The sequence below is a fragment of the Penicillium odoratum genome (genome assembly GCF_028828045.1).
Source record: "Penicillium odoratum strain IBT 22623 chromosome Unknown utg000006l_segment0_segment0, whole genome shotgun sequence".
In the NCBI taxonomy this organism is placed as follows: Eukaryota; Fungi; Ascomycota; class Eurotiomycetes; order Eurotiales; family Aspergillaceae; genus Penicillium; species Penicillium odoratum.
Window position 1 is genome coordinate 702,216 of NW_026643148.1, and position 13,795 is coordinate 716,010.

General features: G+C 47.7%; 4 protein-coding genes across 4 annotated transcripts; 2 read left to right on the forward strand and 2 right to left on the reverse strand.

Annotated features, from left to right (window-relative positions):
- Positions 1 to 350: 350 nt before the first annotated feature.
- On the reverse strand, positions 351 to 1,335 carry N7520_008711 (Short-chain dehydrogenase/reductase SDR; the record flags this gene model as incomplete). Its single annotated transcript, XM_057142645.1, has 3 exons — positions 351 to 573; positions 633 to 1,234; positions 1,288 to 1,335. The coding sequence occupies 3 exons, from the start codon at positions 1,333 to 1,335 to the stop codon at positions 351 to 353; spliced, it is 873 nt and encodes a 290-aa protein (XP_056991933.1).
- A 1,943-nt stretch (positions 1,336 to 3,278) lies between these two features.
- On the reverse strand, positions 3,279 to 8,789 carry N7520_008712 (putative Ras GTPase activating protein; the record flags this gene model as incomplete). The annotated part of the gene is made up of 3 exons (XM_057142646.1): positions 3,279 to 4,168; positions 4,224 to 4,502; positions 4,553 to 8,789. 3 exons carry the CDS (start codon positions 8,787 to 8,789, stop codon positions 3,279 to 3,281), a joined length of 5,406 nt encoding a protein of 1,801 aa, XP_056991934.1.
- A 1,476-nt stretch (positions 8,790 to 10,265) lies between these two features.
- N7520_008713 (DUF952 domain-containing protein) lies at positions 10,266 to 10,750 on the forward strand (the record flags this gene model as incomplete). The annotated part of the gene is made up of 2 exons (XM_057142647.1): positions 10,266 to 10,556; positions 10,637 to 10,750. The coding sequence occupies 2 exons, from the start codon at positions 10,266 to 10,268 to the stop codon at positions 10,748 to 10,750; spliced, it is 405 nt and encodes a 134-aa protein (XP_056991935.1).
- A 970-nt stretch (positions 10,751 to 11,720) lies between these two features.
- On the forward strand, positions 11,721 to 13,624 carry N7520_008714 (putative IMP dehydrogenase; the record flags this gene model as incomplete). Its single annotated transcript, XM_057142648.1, has 3 exons — positions 11,721 to 11,910; positions 11,976 to 12,284; positions 12,483 to 13,624. The coding sequence occupies 3 exons, from the start codon at positions 11,721 to 11,723 to the stop codon at positions 13,622 to 13,624; spliced, it is 1,641 nt and encodes a 546-aa protein (XP_056991936.1).
- Between the last annotated feature and the right edge of the window lie 171 nt (positions 13,625 to 13,795).

Below are 13,795 nucleotides of genomic sequence, written 5' to 3' on the forward strand. Positions count from 1 at the left end.
CCACGGCCCACGAGGTGGCGTGCACCGCTACAATTCTGCAGTAATCTTAGACGATGGATAGTACTAAATTATTCGTCTCGGTTAAAAGACTATCGAATCATCTGAGAATGGGTGTTAGGTCCATCCAGACAAATCATTTTAATTAGCCTGTAGAGAAAGTTGTCGTTCATAGTTTAAGGGATCCACTGGCAATTTCGTGGTGTTTCAATTACCAAAGCTCGACTAATATCGAGATTGAATACTAGTGCGGAGTAATTTCGGAGAATTTTGAAAGATAGTAATCGTCTGTCCAGTCTCAATACGCTCATAATAAGCTAAGAAACCTCCGGAGCGTCCATTACAAGCTAAAGTTAAGGAATAGCTCCAGGAGGGCTCGACTTCTCACCGTGCATCATCTCAAACAAGGGTTCCCACACAGTAACCGCCCGTTTAGTTATACGCCCATTACCCGGCTCGGGCATTGGATAGAATATCAACTTATCCGCCGAGCCTTCAAGCAACTGCCCCGCCATGCCAGTCATATCGTCCAGGAACACATCATATGCCTTCAAGATTGTCTCGACAGGAGTAAGACTGCAAAAATAAGTCAGCCCTCTAAAATTTCCCGGTTCTAGATAAATAACATCACTCACCATTCAGGCAAAACGACAGCAATCATCTCAGGCGGAACAATAGGCGTGTTCACAATCCCAGGCATAACAACATTAAGCAAAATATTATCCTTCAGCTTCAACAACGGCGCCGTCCCACGAACAAACTGATTAACGGCCGCCTTGGTCCCACAGTAGATCGGATATGATGAATGTGGGAAAATACCTCCAATGCTCCCAGTGATTATCACCCGCCCCCCAGGCTGAGGATTGTGTCGCATGAAATGTGTCGCTAGCTGAGTGCAATACAAAATACCTTTATAGTTAATATCCACGACAGAGGTATCCGGCGCGGGCGGGATATCCTCAATCGACTTGTTCTTCGAGTCATAGACGTAGATAGAGGATTGGTCGACGATTCCTGCGTTCACGCAAACGGCATCGATGTGGCCCCAGAGTTCGAATACTTTCTGGAATACTGTGGCCGAATCTTCGTATTTGGAGACATCGGCGGGGTAGAATAAGGCGTTCTCTGTTGCGAGGTCTTTTAGGAGTTGGGTTCCGGCGGATTGGCGTCGGCCTGTGCAAGCTACCTTCCAGCCTTTTGAGCAGAGGTGTTTGGCGAGATCGACGCCGATGCCTGACTGGACCAAATGATGAGTATTTATGTCGAACATCATTATTTTTGTTTACTCACAGTAGCTCCGACGATAATAGCGACACGGTCCTCTGGGTATGAGACCATCGTGTGATTTGTAGAGGGGTAAGTGCGGAGCAAAGACAGGAATCGGATCAAGATAATAGATGCAGCACGTGCATTTTCTTATCAGAAGATGTTTAATATATGTTCAATCAGTAGATAGAATTCGAGGCCGGACGATTGTTATATTGTGTACATTTTGATTCGGCTACTAACATAGAACCGTAACATTATCGCTGTTGGAAATCAATACAAATTAAGAGAGGAAATGTGAAAGGAAAATAGAAGCGAGCTGACCCATTTGAACGCGCGGTATTATGAAAATTTGGGATGAAATCCTGTTTACAGATCTGGCTCACCTCCCGACCAGGCCAGGCCATCGAGAGGTTGGTCGCTGATCCACTTTTTCAAGCAGTTTCACCATCCCCAGCTAAGCATATAAACACTTACTTACTTTTCTGAATTTTCGGTAATGCCTAGACAGTGGAAATTTTCTTCCAAGATTGTACATTCACTGTTCAATGAACTTCAAAGCCTCCCGTCGCTTCATTTCTTCAAACATAAACATAACAGGTATGTCCTTCATCGAGCTTTCCCGGGCTATCATACAATCAGTAATTGAAATTTAAAGAGGGTAGAACCACTTGACTTAGCCATAGAAACTTCAGCAATAAAGCTCATAACGCTAGAGTATATATCGCTACGCCAGTCATATATACAATCTTTTGCCCTTGACTGGAACGTGAACGGGATTTCCGCGCGGAATAAACGGCGGGTGCCCCCATGGGGCCAGGCAGAATAAATAGGGTTGATTGGTTTGATCCGTCATTTTAAAGTGTAATATCTGTCTGGTGTTGAAGAAACTAATAACCTTGGTATATAGCTGATGTTTTCGGCGATAACTTTGGAACTCTCAAGGCAAGAAAGTAAAAGCAGAAGTGAAAGAAAGTTCAGGAAGTTTGACCGTACAAGGGTTTATAAATTCGGTAGGTAATACTCGGCTTCTTCCTAGTATACTACTGCTATCTTTCAGTGGGGCCCTTTGCTATGTATGTAACGTTCTATAGTAGAGCCCTATATGGGAGGCTTGTAGTAGGATTATCGGGCAAGGCATTATAAGACGTTGTAGCTTGGTAGAAACTGTACCACCTGTAATCTTAATGTGGAAATAAAAGTAGGGCACGTAAGCAAAACGCCGGCGCCAAAGAAGTGGAGCTGAATGGATGGATATTCAGGAGCAAATCGGAGCTTTCAGCTTCTGGATTCTGGATCCTGGATCCTGAAGTCCACATAGTCATTTGAGAAAGCAAAAGTAATTAACTTAAATAGGCCGTATTATCAAACACCGATGCTAATAGAAGTGGGGCTGAATGGATATTCAGAATCGAATTGGAGCTTTCAGCTCTGGATTTTGGATCCTGGAAGTCCAAATGTTCATCTGAAAAGCCAAAAGTATTTAACTAAAACCAGCCAAGAGGTTTAAGCTTGGGCGGGTCTCTTTACATAAAGACCAATCGAAGCTCTCAGTCGTGAGCTTCGCGTCAACTAAGCCTTTTCTCATCGCCATGAGGCGAGTCGTTATCAGAGTCCTGGTCCTTTGCACTAAGCTATCAATGATACATCCACAGTAGGAGAAAATAGTCATTGAATCAACATAGTAGCTTGAAATTTCACGAATAACATGCTCCCCAGGTGCCTGAGTTTCCATTCCAGGTAAGACCCATGAAAAACGTATAAATACGTGCAAGTCCTTATCACGAGATGTTTGATACATGTTTACTTAGAATATAGAATTCGAGGCCGAATATTTTTTTATTGTGTACACGTTCATTCGGCTACTAATGTAGAACCGTAACATTATCGCTGTTGAAAATCAATACATAAAAGTCAATAGGTATCTGAAACAAAGAAAAATAGGGTATGAATAATATGCCCAAGAATATGCCCGAACCGGTTCATCCCTCATCAAATCCGTAATCATGAGAAGATCATTCATTGTAGAACTTCTTCATGATCAGATGCAAGAAAAGGTTCACATTGACCCTCATCTGCCCGTCGAAGAAGTCCATGTATTGTGTGTTGTTGAATTGGGCTTGTAATAGGTCATCCAGTGGTACCTGTGCATTGGCACCAGGGACCATCATGTTACCACTACTGCCGTCAATGGTAAACACGCCCACTTCGTTACTAGAAATTGTCAAATCCACCCGATCAAATTGCCGATCAGAGTAACCCTTCCAGGCAACCAGCACACCACGATCAGCCAGGTTGCGAGCAGAGTACTTGTAAGATCCGAACTTGAAAACCTTGCCAGATTTCTGAAGTTCTCGCTGGTGATCCCATTGCTTGGTAAATGGCATCAAGAATCGCTTCTTTCCCTTCTTGTTCTGAAGTGTGATCATGGCCTGCTCGATGTAATCGTTGTAGGTCTTGAGTTGTCCCTCCAGATAGGAAGCTTGATCACTTAGACGGAGTGAGGTTTGGCGTGCACCCTCCAGTTCACGCTCTCGCTGGATTCTCCGACGATGTTTTGTTCGGATATCAATGGCGATAGCGTTCAGTAGATCCTGGTAGTGGTTTTGTCGACTAATTTTGCCAGCTTGCTCGAGACGAAGTATGTTCTCCAAAGCAGTCCCCTTCAGTTCTGTGTAGCTCATCGAGCCAATATCGACCAAAGTGCTAGCCTCGGAGTAGGCACCTCTGCGTGGGTTGCCGGTGTTCAGCTCTTCTCTCACCAAAGTATCCCAGCGTTCTTCATCTTCGTGACTCGGTGTCTTGAGCATAATGTCCATCAAGTTGGTACCACTTTGAACACGGATGATATAAAGTATACATCGCTTAGTCTCCATAAAGAGGGTCTTGATGGCTGCTTCCGGATCTATCGTATCATGTTAGCAAAGCTGGATTACAAAACTTCTCAAGAATTCTCTTACCTTCAACCTGAGCCAATTTTGGATTGAGTGTGAGGTTGATCTCAGTCGAGCTGACACTCATAAGTTCATTCTCATTGCTCTTCACATTGCCCAGGTCCCTGACAAGCTGTTTGAGGAAATCCTCCGGGTGTGAACACATAGAGTCAATCTGTGAGGCGACAAGTTGGTGGATAGAGAAAATGTCGGACATCTTAATGTACAAAGTCGGTTTAGCCTTGGCGTAAAGATCGTTAAATTCATCAATGTCGAAATAGGCTTCTGCATCCTGGACCGAGATCACTACTTGGAGTTAGCTTCAGTGAGAAAGGTAACCCTCGAAATTGACTCACTCTGTCCCCAAATGCGTCCTAGCCGCTGTATTGACTCGCCAATGTAGGTGTTCAAAGGTTGAAGGTAAACATTTTCAGCTCCAAAGAGTCTACCAGAAGCGACCTGCGCAACTACCTTTGCAATTTCCCCAATGTTTCTCTTCTGCTCTTGTGTCAAGCCTCGGTCCACCACACCATACTTCTCTGGCTCTAACAAAGCCGGTTGGAAGTAACTCTTCCACGCCCAGTGACCAACTGTCTGGAGAACGAACCCAGGGTCTTCGTTCGGGAAACGCGCAAGCAAGTTCTCGTACATTTGCTTGCTCAGGTATCGAATACCATATGGCATGCGGTACAAGAAATCTTCAAGGGCCGCAAAGAACTGGTCGGCAACGTCACGTAGATCTTGCAAATTTTGAATGAAAGTTTCTCTGGTCTCGGGATCTCTGATTGCTTCTTCTCGAGGAAGGTCTGTCGGTCGTCGACTGCGTTGACCCGTGCGAAGCTCCTCGTTATTGATGGAAGAGCGGTAAATCTGTATCGGGTCGCTCTCGAGATCGAGTTCAGGGTTGTCAATGACTGACTCCTTCACTACCGCACCCAACACATCACGCATGAACTTGCGGTCGCGGGGTGATTTGGCATAGGAGCCGAACAGTTTGTTCCAGAAGGAATGACAGCGCAGGAACTCGGACAGAGACGTGAAACCTTCGATATCTTCTTTGACAGAGCGTGCAAGAAGCCTCAGAAGATAGTATTCTTCTCGTCTCTTCTGTGAGTACCCGAAGAGGCCCATCATTAGATGTCTGATTCTTTCATACTCCTTGTCTGAAGTGTTGATCTCGCGAAGCCGCCGGAACAATCTTGCAAGATATTGTGACTGGGTCTGGAGAAGGAAGAAAAACACTTGATACTGGTCCAACTTTCTTCTGGAGGTTTTGTTCAGAGCCTTAAGATCATACGGATCCTTCGAAGAGATATCAGTGTTTGATAGCAAGTTACCAATATGACCACCAAAATGCTTTTGGTGCTTGACAACTTCATCGAGGGTGATTTTGTTCTTGACGAGCAGAGCAATCTTGATGTCCAGCTGGCTGATGTATTGTTCTGCCATCTCATTTTGTCGGACTTGTTGAACGACGGCTTTTCTTAGTCGCTCAAATTCGATTTCCTCATCGAAGTCAAAATCGCTATCATTGAGGAGATGGACAAAGCCCTTGACGGTACCAACGGGTGGATTTTTACCAGTGGTCAAGCTTTTGTACGCCCGTCCTTGAATCCGACCGCGAATGACACTTTGCGCCTTGATGACCCTCTCCATGTTCGTGTTATAATGACGGCGTCTTTCCTCGAAGCGATTCCGGACGATGGTCCCACGAATGTGCGCTTGCAGGTCAGCAATGATATCTTCCTCATCTTCTAGGTCTGCAAGCATCTCGCCAACCTGGATTCGAAGGATCATCGCGCGGGCCAAAGCTTGAACCTCAACAACATCTTCTTCACAGTCTTCAAGGCTATTGAGAATTCCACCAACCCTCATGCGCTCCATGGCGGCGCGAGAAAGTGCCTGAAGCTCCACAATGGCATGCTCGTGCTTCTCCAGTGCTTTCCGTTCGATATCCCGGTGAGTACGCTGAATCAAGCCCCTGGCCATAGACTGGACATCTAACACAGAACTCTCGGCGTTCATAAGCGCCTCATTTTGCAAGTTCAAGAAATCTCGCAGAGCGTTCGCTCGGATGATTGTCTGCAGAGAAGTGACCGATGAAGTATGTTCGGCTAATTCACCACGGAGAACTCCACAGCTCTGCCTGATTGCGGCAGCCCGTACGCAGGCTTGGAATTCTGTGCACTCATTCCGGGTTTTTGACAAAGCATCCAGCAGTTGCAGATGGCGTGTCCTTGACGCAAGTGCCCTGGCCCCTGCTTGTAGTATGGTGACAGCATCGCTCTCTTCTTGTAGGGAAGCCTTGACTTGGGCCATGCTCTGACGAGCAAGGTTGCCACGAATCACAGCCTGAAGAGACTTGACTGGACTGTTGGCTTTCTCGACTTGCTGCGACTGTACAGTCATATGCTGCCGTTGTAAAGAGCCACGGATGGCTGCTTGAAGAGCGATCACAGCAGTCTCCGCATATTTAGTTTGGTCGTATTGATCAGCAACCATTTTTCGCTGGAGGGCACCCCTTATCGCCGATTGAAGGGCGGTTACATTGTTCTCCGCGGATCGAGTTTCTTCGTACTGATCGGCGACCACCTTTCGTTGGAGAGCCCCTTTAATTGCTGCTTGAAGACTAGTGACATTGTTCTCCGCGAACCGAGTTTCATCGTACTGAGCAGTGACCAACTTTCGCTGAAGAGCACCCCGAATGGCCGCTTGGAGAGCTGTGACATTATCCTCCGCATAGCGAGTGTCTTCATATTGGTCAGCCACAATCTTTCGCTGGAGAGCACCTCTGATTGCGGCTTGGAAGCTCTTAATTCCAGACTGCTCTTTTCGAATCCGGGTCTGTAATAAGCTGGTCTGGGCTCGCAACTTGGAAGCCCGGATGAGACTCTGGAGCTCAAGGATATCGCACTCTTGGTCTTTTCGAATTTGCATGTCACCTTGCTGCCGGTGGCGTACAATAAATCCGCGGCTAACTGCTTGCAATTGAACTGCAAACTGACGCATCTCGAGACGGTAATGGCTAATTTGACGAGCCCAGTCACCACGTATACGGGATTGCAGTTCAATGAGCAAAGGCTCAAAATCCCAAAGGTCATTCATCGTGTTGCCAAGCTTCAAGCGCATGATCGCTCCGCGAATCTGAGCCTGGAAATCGGAAATCGCGCCTTCATTTTCGTGCAGCTCGCGGTCAATTCGCTCTTCTTCCGATTCAACTGGCTCGGGCTCGGGCTCGGGCTCGGGCTCAGCGCCGAAGTTGGCAGCCATGCCTGCAAAGCTCGGCATGCTAACACCCGCTTTGTCAAGACCCTTCTGAGTTTTCTCGAGTTCATGATGCTCGAATTCAAGCTGACCAACTAGGTTACCCATGCGAAAGTCCAGCATGCCATTTTTGAACAGCAACCAAGAAAGGGCATGAATACAGTGGATGACTTTCGGGAGATTCTTCTTCTCATAAAGATCGATGAGCTCGAATCGAAAAAGCTCGGGGAGTTGGATGTCGTCAAGGAAGCGGAAGAACAAGGCAATGTTGTCTGAATGGCGATACTGTAGCTTTGCATTTCGAAAGATGCGCAAAGCCCGGTCGGGGTACATGGCTTGGACCACCTCCGCGAGGGTCACACCATCTCTCAAAGCCTCCTCTAGCTGAACAATTGGGGGAATTTCCTTCTTCGTAACTTCTTCAATCCACTCTTTGGCCTCACCAATATGACACAAGTATTCGTACGCTTGCAGGAATTGCCGCTGTTGATCCATCCACTTCCCTGCTGCCCATGATGACACTTTGGGTTTTACTGGTGATATCGAGCCACTGCTTCCAGCCACTGAGTTCGCTCGCTTTAATCGTCGCCGTCCTTGTAGACCAACTACAGAGGTTGTTGCAGACGCGAGTTGAAACTCCTCGCCTTCGCCAGATTGAGCAAACTTGGATAACGTTCTGAGATGGCGTGTGGATGATTTTTGGAACGTTTCAAGCTCTGGTGCGGAGATGGCTGTCGTAATTTGGGCTGGAAGCGGGCTTCCAGGCAGAGCCTTTTGAGGTGACGAAGGCCGCGAAGATCCTGGAGTTGGAGTGGGTGACCAGTGACGGGGCGAAGATCCATGTGGAGGAGTCTGAGGCTCGAAGGCAGGGGATTTATATCGGGGCGATTCATTCTCCTTAAAATGAACATGGTGTAACTCGGGCGTACTTGGTCGCGCATGCTTGGAGTAATGTTGCTGGTCGGTGGTATAGCTGCGAGAGTGTCGATATGCAGGCTTGGAGGGTGCTGGACTGACGTTGGGTGCTTGTTGTAGGGGCCGTAAAGACCGGCGAATGTTTTCATATGTCGACCCAGCACTCGCCGAAAACCCTCCATTTGTTGACTCCATTAGGACACTTGCCTCACTCTTTCCTCGGTGGTGACCTAGGTTGCTTTGTATGGACGCATTAGAAGAGACCGTACTCGTCCGGCTTGGAGCAAATGAACTCGATGCGACCGAGTATGCAGAGGAGCTAGTGGACGCGGTTGACCCGTTTCGTAGCGGACTCGATGACTGAGCGGGGAGATCCGTCTGGGTTCGCTTCAGCGATGGGAATTGACTGGACATCACTATTAACGTTGCGACAGGAATGCAAACACCGAAGAAAGATTCTTGTGCTCGATAGACCGCATCCCTGCTTCAGTAACAGAAGCGGGGTGTGGTGGCTGATTTCGAGATTGGAGCAATTCAGGTGTTGTTTGGATTGGATCGGTCGTTCGGAATGTGATATGGGAACGCGGACTGGCGAGCGCAAGTGGCGTTGGTATTCTTCGGAAGGTAGATGCAAAGAGATGTCTTGCAAGAATATGTTGAAAGTTTCAGTTTTCCAAGGGCCCTACGATGGAACTCTTGTTGACAGTGGGGGGTAGGAACGGGGCAGGAGCGAACCGGCATTCTCCAATACCCATTTGGGACTCGTCCAAAACAAATCTCCCGATCTGGACTAGTGCAATCAGCTGATCGCGGTCGATCCCTCAGTCTTTGATCACGTGATTGGCATAGATGTAATGAGTTTCTCATCATCTTTGATCCAAATTACTTATTCTCATCTTATTTTCCTATTTTGCATACTTTGGACCCATCTGGTATCGCGATTCCCTTATCTTAAATGATGTATGCAGCTTATAATTATATCCGCCGAAAAAGCGGCTTAGATCTATGCGGGTTCAACTGTGGGCCGTAGTCCCGTGCGACCATCATAATATCTTCGACACGAGTAATCCACCCAAGCTTTAGTGTAGAAATGATGGCGACGAAACACCATTAAACTAATTCCTAGATAAGAATACCCTTGCAGATGACCCACTGGCAGTTTTCTTTTTTGCAAGCCACCATCTTTATTCATAATTGCATTTGTGGTATGTATATATATCCTCGACCAAAAGTTTAGGACCAAGAAAGATTATGTACGGTACCATTCATCATCATCAGCTGTAATCAAGGCACCATTCTGTGTGATGAGCTGGTCTGATGCGCTATGAATAATTGACTGCTTGTCCAGGTTCAACATTTGAAGGTTATCACCCTTACTTTCAGAGATAAATGTCAAATAGACGTGTCAAACAGTAACGCAAGCACCTAGCCACCACCATTCACTGCCTTAATCCTCCGGTCAATGGGAAGAAGCGGCTGCTAGAAATATCAATTGATTACTGCAAGATCATGCAGATGTATGAAGATCTATTTACGCTACATATGTAAATTTCATGTGGAATACGTAATCTCTTTATATGTTTCAATACATGCTTTCGCTTGCTTCTGTGCATGTTTACGGAGCGAATGAACCCGCTGTGGAAGATTGTATATACATAGTGTATTTTTTCAACGGCTTTTTGACTAGCAAATAAACATAGAAAGCTTGTTTTCCAACTCAGGTGCTACTCTGGCTACTTTATTTTAGTTTCAGATCTAAGTCAATGGTTAACTCCTAAGGTGGGAGCGTATGTTAAGCCGATCAGCAAATCTGGCGCGGGGAAGGCAGAAAGTGACATCCGTCACGGCCTTTGAATCATCTTCCCACTCCACCCCGCCCTCACATTCAGTATGGCAGCACTCGATTCTCAGCCCCGTTACATCTACAAGATTATCCCCTCCGCCGCACCGGTCTGCGAGCCACTTCCTGAGCGTTTGCCCGTTAGCCAGCTGGACCAAGACTCGGGATTTGTCCATCTCTCGATGGCGACCCAAGTTGCCAATACGCTCAAATTTTTCTTCAAGGATGAACCGTTGGTATATATTCTACGTATAGAGTATGAACGTGTGATGCAAGATGTCCGCTGGGAGTCCCCCGACGGGAAGGTCTGCGGCCCACGACCCGGAGAAGGCTTGTTCCCTGTGAGTCGGTCGCTATCAAAAATGCTTACCAAAATATAAAGAGTTTGAGATCGGGATCACAATTACTGACTATACTCAAGCACCTATATAACGGCTTGAAACTGGGGAAAGATGAAGTCGAGAGTATCGCAGTTTGGCAGAATGAAGACGGGTGGGACAAAGCCATCAACGGGGCTGAGGCATGGCTTCTGTGATAGCTGTTCTCATGCATGATATGGCAGTTTCTGTCTTTTGGTTTCACTCAACTGCCTCCTGTTTATTTGCATATCGAGTAGCCCCCATTTGTTAGGCATATGAAATCGGGATTTATGTCTCTTTAAGGTCGAGATATAAAAGCCTGTGCTACTTTCCGAAGACATCACCAGCTTATTTCGTGTATAATGCTCAACGAAACGTATCAGAGTCTTTTTGACTCATCGAGACAGAGAATATTACGATCAAGTGCTGAATCTCGGCTTACAGTGTTATCACGGCCACGGTGTCGTCATGGCCCTATTAAGCTCTACCGGAACTGCTCGGGCCGCAGATTGCTGCAAGGGCTGCAGAAGGCACAGTAGTACCACCCCACAGGAGCCAATCAATAAGTCATTAGCAATAGCATGAGAAATGTACCACCGGAGTACCTAGGTATTTGAAAATATACACACTTCAACTTATTTGAGGGACTCGAGATCCGAGATCGGAGTACAACACCAACAATGACATGTGCTGACAAACCGTGATAGACCTCCGTGATGAGGGATCTATCTATAAGATAAATTATACAAAGCATGTTTAAAAGCTCTAAATCTACTGAAAATGTCGTATGTCACCATTTGTCACAATTGATAAGTACGCTGGAAGTGCCGTATTAGATATCATTTCTAAGCACCAGCCATGTCACCGCCTACCAGAACCTCGTTTAACAGCCAATCACAGCACGTTATGGTGAAAAAAGATATCGCGCTAGTCCATGATAGGACAAGTGCCCTCCGAGCGTGGCCGTGCACGGAAAAAAGAAAAGGAAGCTTCTTCGCTCGAACTTTTTTTCTTCTTCTTCTTTTCTTTGGGAAAGCTGGTCTCTCTCCATCAACAGAAGGTTTCTTATCTGTTGATTTTATACCCTTTTATCCCAGGTCCTATTTCACTCTAAGGAACCAGAGATACCTTCTTTTTCTTCTAATAATGCCTATCACCCAGAAGGAGGCTGCGCCCGGTGCCGCCATGAAGGCTGAGATCGCGGACTACACCACTGCTCTCGAGGTCTTGAAGACCTACGCCACCCAGGATGGCCTGGATGTGGACACTCTCCTGGACTCCGACAAGCACGGAGCCCTGACCTACAACGATTTCCTCGTTCTCCCCGGTTACATTGGTGAGTCCAATCTTGGCGGGGTTCTGATCTGAGATGAAAAATTTTCTAACCATATCGGATAACAGGCTTCCCCGCCTCCGATGTGACTCTGGACACCCCTGTTACTAAGCGTATCTCGCTGAAGGCTCCTCTTGTGTCCTCCCCCATGGACACCGTCACTGAGCACAACATGGCCATCCACATGGCGCTGCTCGGTGGTCTTGGTGTTATTCACAACAACTGTGCTCCCCAGGACCAGGCCGAGATGGTCCGCAAGGTTAAGAGATACGAGAACGGTTTCATCCTCGACCCCGTTGTTCTCTCTCCTACTTGCACCGTTGGTGAGGCCAAGGACCTGAAGGCCAAGTGGGGCTTCGGTGGCTTCCCTGTCACTGGTAAGTTTTGCATCCCAAGTATTGTTTTTGCCCAACATCCACCCTTGCATGATGAACAAACCTTTATTATAACTTTCGTTCCACTGGGAGCAGCGAGAGCTGCATTGTAGAGAACATTTTTACCTGATCATTTTTACATCTCACGTTTCGAGTCATACCATTGGTCTTACATTGACGCTAACATCAATTGTTCGACAGAGAATGGTACCCTCCGCTCCAAGCTGGTTGGTATGGTCACTTCCCGTGATATCCAGTTCCACAAGAACCTTTCTGACCCCGTGACTGCCATCATGGCCACGGATCTGGTCACAGCCCCCGCTGGTACTACCTTGGCTGAGGCCAACGAAGTTCTCCGTCAGTCGAAGAAGGGCAAGCTGCCCATCGTCGATAAGGATGGCAATATTGTCTCCCTTCTGTCTCGCTCGGACTTGATGAAGAACCTGCACTACCCCCTGGCTTCCAAGCTCCCCGATTCCAAGCAGCTCATCTGTGCCGCCGCTATCGGTACCCGTGAGGAGGACAAGGCCCGCCTCAAGCTTCTCGCCGAGGCTGGTCTTGATATCGTTATCCTGGACAGCAGTCAGGGTAACAGCTTGTACATGATCAACATGCTCAAGTACGTCAAGGAGACCTTCCCTGAGATTGATGTTATTGCCGGTAACGTTGTTACCCGCGAGCAGGCTGCCGCTCTGATCGCCGCCGGTGCCGATGGCCTGAGAATTGGCATGGGCAGCGGTAGTGCTTGCATCACCCAGGAGGTCATGGCTGTCGGCCGTCCCCAGGCCGCCGCTGTTCGCAGCGTCTCCAACTTCGCCGCTCGTTTCGGTGTCCCCTGTATTGCCGATGGTGGTGTCCAGAACGTTGGTCACATCGTCAAGGGTCTGGCCATGGGTGCCAGCACCGTCATGATGGGCGGTCTCCTCGCCGGTACCACTGAGTCTCCTGGTGAGTACTTCGTCAGCAATGAGGGTCAGCTCGTCAAGGCCTACCGTGGTATGGGCAGTATTGCTGCCATGGAGGACAAGAAGGCCGGAGGTAGCAACAAGGACACCCAGGCTAGCAACGCCGGTACTGCCCGTTACTTCTCCGAGAAGGACCACGTCCTGGTCGCCCAGGGTGTCGCCGGTTCCGTCCTCGACCGTGGTTCCATCACCAAGTTCATTCCCTACCTCATTGCTGGTGTCCAGCACTCCCTGCAGGACATTGGTGTCAAGAGCCTCGATGCCCTCCACGACGGTGTCAACAACGGCACTGTCCGCTTTGAGATGCGCAGTGCCAGTGCCCAGGTTGAGGGTAACGTCCACGGTCTTCACAGCTACGACAAGAAGCTTTACTCGTAAGATCCAGGCTTTTTTTGAAACGTTGAAAATACTTTCTTGCTGTGAATGTGAATATGACTGGGATGTCCGCGATGCTAAGGACTTGGAAATAAAAAAAGGAGGTTTGATGAGATTGGAGTTAGAGTTATTATCGGAGCAATCGCTTTTGATTTAATGAGAATACGTATATTT